At 38.8% G+C, this 13,666-nt stretch overlaps 1 protein-coding gene across 7 annotated transcripts in view; it reads right to left on the reverse strand.

Moving 5' to 3' along the window:
- Window positions 1–13,666, reverse strand: part of GRIK1 (glutamate ionotropic receptor kainate type subunit 1) — a 376,947-nt gene that overhangs the window by 98,379 nt on the left and 264,902 nt on the right. For all 7 annotated transcript variants that reach the window (XM_039219393.1, XM_039219391.1, XM_039219389.1 and 4 more), the window contains 2 exons: window positions 7,977–8,030; window positions 4,018–4,191 (listed from right to left, as the gene is read on the reverse strand). In XM_039219393.1, coding sequence (XP_039075324.1) covers window positions 4,018–4,191; window positions 7,977–8,030 — 228 coding nt within the window. The remainder of the gene's footprint in view (window positions 1–4,017; window positions 4,192–7,976; window positions 8,031–13,666) is intronic.

The raw sequence follows: 13,666 nt of genomic DNA on the forward strand, positions 1-13,666 counted from the left end.
CTTTTGGGTCATGATAGGAAATACTCACATGTAACACAGGCTGCTGACCTAACTTTATATTGTGAATGCATTTGAAGAACTGGAAAGGCCAATGACAGATGAATATTTTGTAGTTTCTATGATTCCTATGCAGGATTGAATCATACACAGTTTGGGTTCACAATCAGAGAGGAATCTACATCCAAAAATGGGCCACTCCAATATCCATCTATCTAAAAGCCAATAGATCAAATCAGCCCAAGCGCTAAGAGAAATTTAAACGTAGTGAAAAGAAAAGAAGTAGATTCTATAAAATCACTCCAACCTCTATTGAGTTAATTAACACTTCGGTTGATAAAAACACTTTCGTTTTTTAATCTCAAGATGTTTTAAATAACGAGTTTCACTATTTTTGAACTCTATTGACTCAGTAACAGTTTTGTTAATTAGCTCAATCTTAACTGTATGTTTAAAGTCAACTTTTTTTCCTTTAATTACATCTAAGGCTCTTAAGTCTGGAGTCAACATTTTTTAACTTGGACATGTTTTTCAGATTTGGATGTATTTTGATACATATAAAAATATTACTTGATGATATCTTAGTGTATGACATTCTAAGACATTTTTAATAGTTAAAAGTATTTAAGGGGAACCTGGGTGGCTCAGTTGGATAAGTCTCTGACACTTGTTTTAGCCCAGTTCATGATTTCAAGGTTTGTGAGTTTGAGCCTTGCAACGGGCTCTGTTGTGACAGATTGGGATTCTGCTTGGGATTCTTTCTCCCTTTGCTCTCTCTGTCCCTTCCCCATTCTTGCTCTCTCAAAATAAACTTCAAAAGACATTAAAGAGGAAATTAGACAAGTAGGTGGGAGGTAAAAACAAATGAGTAATTTTAAACATATTTAAAATTTTTCTATATTATATATTTGCAGGGCATCTGTATATGTATGTAGTGCACACAAAAATATAACTATATAGGGCAACAAGGAAATTCACCTCGGGGAGTAGTGGTATAATGCATATGATTTCAGAGAATGCAATACTATGAGAGTAATGGCATAACTTAAATATTAATAGTGGTTAGTCAAGGTTAATTTTTAACATATTAATACTTTAGAATAATCTCTATCTGGACAACTCAGGCCTATTTCTTACTTATAGGAACTCTCTTCAGACTTCTATGGAATTTTTTCAGGACTACACGAATATTTTGCGTTTCACATCTTGGTCTTAGTGGCAGCTCAGTTCCTATTTATTTGGTATTAGTTCCCTTATTAAATACATATTTATTGAAGGCCTGCTTTGTGCCAGGCCTTTCCTACTGCTGGGGATGAGGCAGATTACAAAACAACAAAGTCTCTGTCTTCATGGAGCTTATATTCTTGTATGGGAAGACATAGAACAAATCCAAATATAGCGTATTAAGTCACAGGGCTACAGAGCGAGGGAAAACAGGCTAGGGGAGAGACAATGGGGGGCCATTATTTAGATAGGGGGCTCGTAGCAAGACTATCTGATGAAGTGGCATTTGAGCAAAACGGAATCAGGAAGGGTTTTAGGTAGGGAGAGCCACTAACGATACAGATACAAGAAGGAATGAAGCACGAGATCTGAGGAATACAGACCCTGTGGGACTGAAACCAGGGGGCGTTTCATCAGTAAGGTCGAGAAGAAAAGAGTCCAAGTACAGAAGCGACATGAGAACAAAGATTTGTTAGATCTGGGCTCCAGCTTGGGGACATGGGGCGTGCTCTCTTGACTCAGATTAGTCCACTGAGTGCCTTTAAAGCTGCTCTTTAAATTTGCTGTGACTCAGTTTCTACATCGCCAAACTGGTCCCCTTTACTAGAAGCAAAAAGGAAGCAGTGAACTGGTAAGTGGGCTCTTTGGGCAAATAAAGGTCAATATCATGCTTCATGGGATCAATTTCAAAACTATATTTTTTTCCTTCTATGGTCTCTACGTGAGATGATGGATACTAACTAAGCTTACTGCAATAATCATTTTATGATATATATGTCAACCTGTTATGCTGTGCACCTTCTACAATGTGTACAGTTACGTCTCCATAAAACTGGGGGACCACATTTCTGCATGACTATGGGATCCACCTTCTAGTGGGTGCTGTGTTCTACCACATTTTTGAGTAGTGTAGACATGACCTGATATATCTACTCTCCCCGCTTTTAGTGCCCTGTGAGTCCTTCTCTTCTGTTCTGATAAATACTCATTTTCCTTTTTACAGTTTATAATAATAACGAGAAGAGCAAGAACAGAGCCTCGAGGTCTCTTTCTTAGGGGAGATGACAGTTGTAAATTTTAGGCAAAACAGGACCTCCTCCATCCATTGAGACTTGGCTCTGACATGGCTCTTGCCCATGGGACTGTCGTTTGCCCAGGTCACTAAGAGCTGTGCTACGGAAATAGTACCCCACGCCTGGCCTGAGTCAGTATGAGCTGTAAGGCTCAATTCTCCTTATTAATGATTTTCCTCATCTCAGTCAATATGTACAAACTGTTCTGTCAGCTCAGTATAATTGAATACAACAGATGCTTTTATTTCTTTGGATAAATTAAGACATCCTTGTGATGAATATTTACTCTTTGGCATGAATCCATAATCTGTGTTAACATAACTCCAAGCTGTAACTTTCTTAGTGGTGTATACCAAGCAGAGGTAATAATTATTTCAGATCTTATCCTCTGATAGAAATCTCACTGGGAGTCAGGAAGGAGGGGCAGATGGTGTTGAGCCAGATTTGAACTCACTGGAATTCCAACTCCAAGAGGAAGATGAGAAAAACCAGTGTATTAGCATACCTCTCTGTCTCTCTCTGTCTCTGACTCTTTCTCTCTCTTTAGCTTGCCCCTTCCCTTTCAGAAAGCCTAGTATTTCCCAGATGTTCTCTACTTGTTCTTATTCAAAGCAATGCTTTAAATCACCCAAGGCTCATTTGTACCAAAATGCTTTCCATCATTATCTCTCAGATCACTTTGTATATTTTAAGAGTTATTTCAGGTTTGAAAAATAGACAGGGAACTTGAACATGGAATCATCCAGAACCACTTAATTCATTCATTTATTAATTTTTCTATTCATTTATTTCTCATAAAAATGGTAGAAAAAGAAAAGAAATCCCAAGTTCATTTCTCTGCAAGATGATACCTTTCAGTTATCAGTAAATTGCATCTTAAAAGCAAGAGTGCTTCTCCTGATGATGGGAAGAGAGAATGAAATACTATGCCAATTTCAAATGCTATTACCTGCCTGCATTCCCAGTATCTTTCCCTTTAGATGACACTGTTCCTACATAGAAAGCTTTCTTTCTATTTTTTTTTATTTCCTGCTATTTTCTTCATCACAGAGGGAACTTCATTAGAGAAATAAAGCTAGGGTAGGTGCCTTTGACAACAGAAGACAAATGATGTTAGCAAGAAGCTCTCTGATGAGGCAGTTTGCCATTTATCTGTTCAGCAGAGTACCTCTCCCTTGTCAGGAGGTGGGCCTGGCATCTGCTTCAAGAGCAACATATGGCTGGTGTGAATCACTGTCAATGTCTGCAAAGGTGTTGCTGTACACATCCAGGCAGGACGAATGTGCACACACCAACTGTATGTAAATCTGGCACTTTTCCATGTGTGTCACCACTTGCTGAGATGTGGCAGAAATGAGGACCGCAAACTGGTTCTGTCTAATTTTTGTCGGTAGCTTGTTTCTTTTCTCTCCCTCCTTCCCACATTCCCGGGGGGCAAAACTCTCTCCACTTACCCTTGTTTTGGTTTCTGCTTTGGCCGAGAGCGGTGGCTACTCTTATTAACTTTATCTGAGGCATGTACAGCCAGAAAGCTGAAAATAGCAGTTTTTGATAGTAGCTGTGTGAAAGCATTCAAAATACCCAAAAAGTTTACTCCTTCTTCTTTCATTCAAGTCAAGGCACACCAAAGTTTACTCACACCAAAAAAGGCATACGAGATTCTAACCCAACCCCCGAGGAATTCAAACATCACCTCAAGTGATTTTATTTTAAGACTACTTACTGTCATCATGCCATCCAAAAGGCCAGTCTCTGGCCTCGGGGGGGCCTGCAGTCTCTCCATGGACCACTTCTCAATGATGGAGGACACGCGAGGGTTGTCAATATTAAGCAGCCGAAACCCAGTCATGTTTACACCACTGTACCTATAGAGTTCCAGATCTAAAGCAAATAAGTCCTGCGCAGCATTAAAAATGATAAAAGTAGATAGAAAGGGTTAACATTTTCAACACTCTCTATACAAAAGAGGATAACGATCGCAGAAGCAACAGATAGATTAAAACTAAAATGGCAGCCATCCCCCTATGACTCAGTAATAACACTGCTAGGAATTTACCCAAGGGATACAGAAATGCTGAGGCATAGGAGCACGTGTACCCCAATGTTCATAGCAGCACTCTCCACAATAGCTAAAACATGGAAAGAGCCTAAGTGTCCATCAACGGACGAATGGATCAAGAAGATGTGGTTTATCTATACCATGGAATACTACATGGCAATGAGAAACAATGAAATCTGGCCATGTGTAGCAACATGGATGGACCTTGAGGGTGTTATGCTGAGCGAAATAAGTCAGGCAGAGAAGGACAAATATCATATGTTTGCACGTATAGGAGGATTAGGAGGAACTTGACGGAGGAACAAGGGGGAGAAGAAGGGCGGAAATGGTGGGGGAAAGGGAGAGAGGCAAACCATGAGAGACTCTTGAATGCTGACAAAAACTGAGGACTGATGGATGTGGGAGGGAGGGGGGGAGGGACATGGAGGAGGGCACTTTGGGGATGAGCACTGAGCGTTATGTGGAAACTAATTTGACAATAAACTATTTAAAAAAAAAAGACAAAAAAAAATAAAATAAAATGGCAGCCATCCTCACGTCGCTTCACGAAAGAACATTTCCCATTGTTCATCCTTTGCCTGCTGCCGCCTGAGAAGCTCTAAGGCAAGTAACCAGTTTTCATTTTCCTCTATTTTTTGCAACACTGTTAGAGTTTGGACAAATCAAGAAGAGGAATTTGGCTGTCAATAATTAGTATCTCCTTAGGTATTCTGAGAAGTTGGAAAATTCTGTCCAGGATATAATGTTTGAGGAGTAGGAAGAGATCTTTGTGTCCACTTATTCCAATACTTTTATTTTATAGATGAGGGCACTGAAATTCTGAGCGGTGTTGTGACCGCTTCCAGAATGACCCTCTTGGGGACACCTGGGTGGTTCAGTCGGTTAAGCATCCGACTTCGGTTCAGGTAAGATCTCAGCGTTCTGGGTTCGAGCCCCGCATCATGCTGTGTGCTGACGGCTCAGAGCCTGGAGCCTGTTTCGGATTCTGTGTCTCCCTCTCTCTCTGCCCCTCCCCCACTCATACTTTGTCTCTCTCTGTCTCAAAAATAAGTAAACTAAAAAAAATTTTTTTTTAAAAAAGAGTAACCCACTTGTCAGTACCTCCCTTCTCCGTTACATCTTGCTGCCTCAGATCTTATAAAGATGGTGAAATTTGGAACTTGCATATGCATTTGACAGGAAGATCATTTCCAGAAGGAAAAATGATCATTTCCTGGCTCATTGAAAATCACTCATGTCCCAACCATTGAGGGCATGAAGAATTCACTGGACACAAGCATCAAATAAGAAGCGAAGAGTTCTCTTCAGAGAATAAACTGGAACATAGAGTTGTGTGAGTACCCTAACCGTAGAACTGGTTCCCTTTCAGACAATGTTTCCAGAAAAAAACATTTAACCCACTTGTGTTTTCTATTACTGAGCGTGAACCAGAGGTTTATATTGATTCATATTTAAAACAGATCTATGTGATAATTTCAACTTTTTTCCTATGAGGAAAGGTTGACTCTAAAATATGTCATCAAAAATGTCTCATGTTTAAGAAAAAAACAAACTTTCAAAATAACATTTAACAGGGGAAGAAAAAGAGAGAAAAGCTTCCATGGAAGTTTCCTAACAGTGTATATGCTTTATGGAAGTGCAATGCAAGGTAGTACATTATCAGTGATGAGCACAGTTCCTAAGGAAAAGAAGTAGCTTCAGAAATACCTCATGATTTATATTTGCAGAAGATGCATACAGATTTGTTCTTTTGAGTAATCTTCCTCTACACTGCTACCCTTTCCCAAGATAATGTTGGATTAGGCTGTAGAACTTTAAGAGGGCAGCTCTGTGCTCCTGGCTCAGTATCAGAAAAAGAGCATTGCCTTCTAAAGTGTTATATATATTTTTTCCCTTTGAACTATGTAACTTTCTTTCTTCTTTAAGTTTTATTAATACTCATGGGCAAGAATGGTAAGAATATAAAAAAGCAAAGCATGGCAGAATGCAGATAAAACCAAAGAAAAATGCTTAAAGAAGCAAATTTAAAGAATAGGACATAGAAAGAATGATTTCCACTCAATGAATGGAAGGAAAATTACTCAAACTACAAGAGGTCAGACAGGATATTCCAGAAAGCATATGGAATCCCTCACGGATTCCACAGTACATAATGCAGTATGCTAAAATGAATACGATACACAGGTGCAAAATTAGGTGGGCTTAAAAATTGAGGTTTCTATGCAATATGGAATATGGAAAGACCAGGGTCCGATTTGCAACATCTGCTTGTCAGTGAAGGATGAAAAAAGCAAGACTATGAGGGTAAGTCTCGTTCTGGAAAGGTCTCCGTGAAGACCAGCCTTTTAAGGATTTTTTGTTCATATTCTTTCCCAAATTTCAACAAAACCTGCCCTTAGGAGGGTACACAGCCAGGAATGATAGAAATTTCTGTGACAGGTTGCCATGCCACCTTGAGTAGAACCCAGGTATTCATGCTGATGGGGAGACAGCTCTACTTGTCACCTGAGTAAGATGATTTCCAGCTCTCAAGGTTTCCCTTGACTGTTCTGACAGAACACCTGATTAGGATGTCCTTGAGGGAGGGAAGATCATGGAAACTTTAGTTCAAGATCTTCTGCCCTGCATCCTACTCCCTCACCCCAAGTTCTGGAGCAGTGATAATTTTGGCACTTGCCCCAGAACATTGGTCTCATGATGTCCTCTGTATCTCTTCCTGCTCTCAGAGATACTCGAGTGAGGAGTGGAATGTACTGCTTCTATCAGTAGTATGTATTCAAGGACAGCTGCCTGGTCTTGTTCCAAATTCTTTCATTTCTTTTACTCATCAGCCTACCTTGCAAGTTTTATTTGGGAAAATGGTACTCTTAATACATTTCCCACAATCTGGGTAGATTTCAGTGGACATACCTTAATGGAGTAACAAAGAGGGTTGTTTTTATGTTTTCTTTTCATGTAAGAAAGTGGAGACTGTGTGTGTGTGTGTGCGTGTGTGTGTGTGTGTGTGTGTGTGTGTTGGTGGGGTGCTGTGTGTGTGGCGGTGGCACTGAGTTTTGAAACTGAATGAGAGATATCACATCATTCACATGTGTTAAATGCCCTAAATCATTCTCTTTTGATTTGATACTCTCAAAATTTCAGGTGTTGTTTCTTAATTTCTTAGGCTCCGTGTCATTTTTTTATGCTGAAAAATATTCTCTGTGCAAAGCACATCCAATGCTCCTTTTCTTGACGGTCTTCAAAACACCTGGTAGGTGACCCCTGGCTAACCCAGCTATCTACTGGACTCAGGCAGGTAAATCACATAGATCAAAAAAGCCAAGATACACTTTAGTGTGCCTTCTAATGTATATAGAAAATGTAGATGATTCTTCTTTATGCATATGCTTTGACAGTTTCTGTTTAATGGAAGTATCACTTAAATCCCTTTCCAGATGCATATACATAGATGCTAGTTTAAAAAAGAAATACTTGCTGTTCAGCATTTCTGGATTTATAGGTTTCTTAGGAAAGTAATACAAATCTCCATGACAATATCCTGCCTCTGACACTGGAGGGGCTGACATTGAAATAACCAGAAATGCTTCCTATAGCACGGAATACGTTTCTACTGACGTGCTTACCAGAGTTGTGAAAAAGTAGTGATAGTACTCAGTCATCATGCCCATGAACAGAATCTGCAAAAGAGAAATACGGGGAAAGAATCAAAAACATAATTATAGTAAGAAGTGGATCATTAGTAAGGCCATTGCAATAGATTGAGGACATAGAACTGGAAGGAGCTTTGGAAATCCACAGATTCAGCAGATCAGAAACCCAAGACAGATCAGTGGCTGATGTGGAGCTGATGTGGGCTGATGAGGACCCAGGCCATTAACCTCCATCCAATGTTCTTTCGTTAGACTATGTTCGATCTTCATTGAAGTGGTAGGTCTAATGATCAAATTTAAAAATAGTTTATGCTCACCAAAGTTAATATTTGGAATTGTTCTTAGTATCGCAGTGTCTTACTTTCCTTATTGCCTACGTTTCTGAGTAACACCATGCTTAGATAGATATTTTATTGATCTCCTTAGCTTTAATACTTACCATAATGCCTCAGAGTAGAACTCATTAAATGTTGAATTGCAATACTAGTATGTAGATATATTTAAATGAGGGTTTATACATATGCATATCTCTGAAGCCTCTCTCCCTACTGCTTTCCCATCTTACCCCACAGTATGAGTAGGGGAAAAAAGGATTGGTTTATTGATAGAAGTATGGGACTGTTCTTTTACAAATGTCACACTACCTCTTAATTCTGATCCCCAGTTACCTACTTGGGATCTTGATGGCTCCAGACATCCTGTGTGTATAGTTTTTACCTGGTAGGGAAGGGGGAAAGGAGGTGAACAGAAAGGACAAGTTTCTGGGTAGAGGTAGTTTATTAAATTGTGATCTTACTTTTGGATTCCTGGAAATTGTGTCCACTGAGAAGAAATAGGTGCAAATGATTTGGAGATAAGCAACAGTTTCTAAATCTCCTAAGTCAAGGGCATCACCTTCCTTGGGGGCAGGTCAGCAAAGGACTATTTGGGTTCTGTTTCTTGGTATTTGTATAGAAATGAATGCAGAAGACTAAGAAATCAAATTTCCAAGTCAGTTCTCCCCACAACTCTGATAAACTCTGAATGCAAATGAGAATCCCCTCTGGAAGTTTTAAAATCAGATATTATTAGACTCCATTACAAAGACGTCCTGAATTGGAATTCCTCAGAGCAGAGTCTGGGTTTCTGTATTTCACAGCAGTGATTGAGAATCACCAATATATGGAAAACACGTCCGTTCACACCAAAGAACAGACTTTCATAACTGCAATTGAAGAGATAGATTGCGAAGATCTCAGGAAAGGCAACACATGTTATAGAGGTCCTAGAAAGTGCCTAAGATATGTAAACTGGAATGATTTTACATGAAAAGGTATAAAGAATGAAGAGAGTATTTGATGACAGCACAGAACACAACAATGAGACACTTTTTTTTTTTTTTTTTTTTGCCCTCTTCTGCAAATGTGGAGACCAGAGGAACATTTGGTGAAATTGTAATGTCATGAAGATAAGACAAATGACAGGAAACTCTCTCTGAATCCTGAGCCCCACAGTCCGTAAGTCACTCCTATGGTGATAACAAGACCAGGCTCACAAAAGAATTTTAAAAAGGGTAGAATTGCTGTAGGGCCATCAATAATGTTTAAAGTCATGCATGGTGAGGTCTTGTTAGCTGGTCTCTTATATCATTGGAGCATAAAGAGCTAACCTGCCAGGGTCAGTCAAGAATCCAATTTTTCACTTTGGTTGTTAGATAGTGTAATTGCCTCCAAGACTACCTCTTGAAAGAGGACTGGGCAAGTTTTATGTCAAGATATAGAGCTGGACACTGAGGTTTAAAATATTGCTTCTGAAACTGAAAAAGCAACAAAAAGGCACCTGCGTTTTCAGCTTTTCACTTGGGCTGACTTTTCTTTTAAAATGTAATTTTGGAGGGGCTCCTGGGTAGCTCCTTGGTTAAGCATCTGACTTTTGATTTCAGCTTAGTTTATGATCTCATGCTTTCTGAGTTCAAGCCCCACGTTGGACTCTGCTTGGGATTCTCTATCTCCCTCTCTCTGTCTCTTCCCCTTGCTCATTCTCTCTCTGTCTCTCAAAATAAAATAAATAAGTTAATTAAAAAAAACAATAATATGTGATTTTTGGAGATATTTGGTCACCAATTAGGCCATAGGTTTTTTTTTTTTTAGAATTCAACTAATTCTTCTTCTTCTTCTTAGTTTTTTAATTCCTGGAGGCAAATATTCATTTGATATGCCTCTTACTTAATGTTAGGAAAATGTTATGAAGACGCAGTGAATATTGAGCTCACAGATCTATTTTTATTGCAGAGAGAACCCTTGGGTCCTCCAGGTAAACTTTCTATTTGGCACACTAGAAAAATCTCCATTCTTGACTTTCCTACCTAGTGCCTGGTCAGTTCTTCCTGGTTCTTCCCTTGAATTTCCTAGAAATGGAAATGAAGGAACAAGTATAGTCATGGATTATTCACTTGTTACCTTTGTAAACTCACTAAGACACAGGTGAATGAGAAGCTTGTAGATAAGAATAAAGCCAGTAGCACCAAAAGTGGTGCTTTTTAAACAATTGTCCATGTAAGAGTCTGTAGACTGGTTAGGGCCAGCAGCTTTGTTGTCTAATAGTATTAGACTTTATAAATAAAAGTTTTGCATTCACATGATGATTTTCTCTCTGCACATTGGTATTTCCACTAAAAGTCATTAAGGGATTAAGAAAATGTCACATCAAGATAAATGTCAGTTTTTCAAATAAAAAAGTATAATCACGATACAGGGAGCTTTCTAATCTTTGCAAAACTGACTTTTTCCTAAGAAACACTACCTTCTTTGAATTTTGATAGTGTACTTGTCTGCCCGACTAGCTGGGTGGTGCTGACCTAGGCAGTGTATACTTTACCAAGACGGTATTGCTAGAAACTAGTTCTGGCTATCTTTAAATCGTTTTTTTTTTAATGATTTTTAAATCATTTTTTTAAATCAGCACAAAACACACCACATCACACACATTAATATGTAATGAATGTGGTTGTCGATACTGTTCATATTACCCTTCATTCTTCCACTAATATATTCTTTTAATAATGGTTTGTTTCTTAACAGAATTATGATTATGCAATAATCCTTGACATCATATCATTGACTTAGATTGATAGAAAGTAAAAAATCCAGCCCTTTCAATAACATTGCATATCTATCAATAGGGATAATATTGAGAATCTACTACTTTTCTCGATTTTAGAAGACCCATACTTTAGACATCATTGATGCCATTGCCAATTTCCCATCTTGAAAGGCAAACGTCAGGATTGTATTTCCTGCTCTCTTGTGCTCTGGGGAGAGCCATGTGCTGGTTTGGGTCAAGGAGGTAGGGAAGATCCTGATATATGTCACCCTCCATAGACATCACCCTGGATAGGTGATTACCATGGTTATCAGGGCCACAGTAACTGTTTTTCTTCTGAATAGACACAATTTTCTGTTTCATGAGTATTATAAGACATGGAAGTGCTCTTTTTTAAAGACTTTGCTTTGACTGCTGGGGAGTTTAGGGTGAAAATTGTGGGTTCTCCATTAGCAACTAGTAGGAATGCAAAGTATATATTCTATGTGTGCCAATGTCATTCAGCTTGGGTTTTCTTATCTAATATTCCCCTTTGTTCCAACTCTTCTCCCCTTTAAAAAAGTATTTATCGCTTTGTTTCAAATGTACTTTCTAGGCTGATTTAATTCCTTGTGTAATAAAACTATAGTACATAATAAATAATCATGGTTGGGAGAAGCTAACAGAATTTTTTCTCATGGAGAGGGATGAACTGTTCAGATCTGATGTAGCTGGATTGGGTTAGAGTAACAAAAAGGCCTCTAAAAATGCTATTCGTAGTTAATCATACTCTATCTGCCTGCAGGATCAATTACAAGAGCTCAAAAGAGACTGTGATGGTTAATTTTATGTGTCAACTTGACTGGGCCTACAGGCATCCAGATTAAACACTATCTTTGGTGTGTCTGTGAGGGTGTTTCCAGATGAGATAAGCTATTGAAATGGTGACTCAGTAAAGCAGATGATCCCCTCCCCACAATGTGATGGGCATCATCCCATCCACTGAGAACCTGAATAGAACAGAACTGCATCAGAGGAAGGAATGTGTCCTTTTACTTCTTGCCTGACTGCCTGAGCTGGAATTTTGGTTTTATCTTGGCCTTGAACTAAGATTGTCACCATCGGCCTTCTGGTTCTCAGGCGTTCAGACTCAAACAGGAATTACACCATGGCTCCCCTGGGTCTCCAGCTTGAGGATGGCAGTCTGTAGGCCTCCTCAGCCTCCAGAGTCATGTGAATCAATTCCTCAATAAATAGCTTCATACTCTATCTCCTGTCGGTTCTGTTTCTCTGGAAAACCCCGACTAATACAGAGAACAACACCAAAAGACTTAAAGTCTTGATACTCTGAATATGTTTGGTATTCCATGCTGTCTAGAAAACATAATTCTTAAAACAGCAAGAGGAAGGGTGGCTGATACCTATTTGAAGAGTTTCTCTGGATTATATTATGGAAATGCCACATACTATTCTGTTGTTTCAGTGTCTGGAAAATAATTGATATTTTTTCCCTTTTATAGTTAAAATGAGTCATCAGAAGATAGAAGAGAACCCATTGACAGTTTACTCTCAGAAGGACAATTCTAATGGTCCCACTGTTATCAATATACCCTGGAACAGTTACTGCTCATTACAGTGGTGGTCCCATCCCCTCCAATCCACTCTCTGGAGTTTCTACAACAGAACACATACGACCTTGTTCACAGTAGCATTGACTTTCCTTGGTCTATTCTAAGCAAAGACTATCTCTTAGATTTAGATGGGTTATCACATATAGCCCAAGCAGCACAAAGATCACATTTTAGTTTGTCTTAAGAGCCTTTATTCAAGTCTAGATGAAGATGACCGAGACAGTTTGTGGGCTCTAACTCCTGTGTTTAGTGACAGAGTTGGCTTATGAGATACCTGGAAAGTCTCTGGGTAAAAGTCTTCTGATAACATGTTCTGGTATCTCAAGAAGTCTGCACCATATTTCAGCCTGATCATTTTTCAGAAGGCAATGAAGTGCTATAGAGGCAGTAACAAAAAATTCTCTACAAATTCTCAGCATCCATTGCTAAGGGCAAGCCATATGTCACAAATAATTGGCATAACACTGCTAGCATAGTAGCGGAAACTTAAAATGAAACCTGGAGCACTCCTAAGCGATTTTGAGGTATTCTTGTAATATTTATAAGGGTTTTTATTACTGCATCCTTCTATTGAAAAATAGGTGTTTTAGAAGTTTATATTGACTAACCTAAAGTGTATTGCTCCTTTTATAGCCTTCTCAATATCAGAATAAATTCTCAACCATCAGACATGGTTTTTAGTCAATATTTCAAGTGAGCAACTTTCAAATGTATGACATGCAATGTGGGTAAAATAATGGTTTTACCTCAACATGGAAGTAAGTTATTTCAGCATAAAAATAATCTTCAGGAAAGTGGTTGACTGATATCAAGTTTCAGAGCAGTAATTTTTAGAAAAAAGTTTGAGAGCTAGGGTATAGCTCTTTCTCACCTACCAAGTGTGGTACTTTAGGCCGCATCTACACTGTCTTTTGAGAAGTTGCTTCTTCAACAACACACTTTTTAATGTTGGCCTTCAGTAGAACAATTTAG

The sequence above is a fragment of the Hyaena hyaena genome, unplaced genomic scaffold, assembly GCF_003009895.1.
Source record: "Hyaena hyaena isolate Hyena2069 unplaced genomic scaffold, ASM300989v1 scaffold_813, whole genome shotgun sequence".
Lineage (NCBI taxonomy): Eukaryota > Metazoa > Chordata > Mammalia > Carnivora > Hyaenidae > Hyaena > Hyaena hyaena.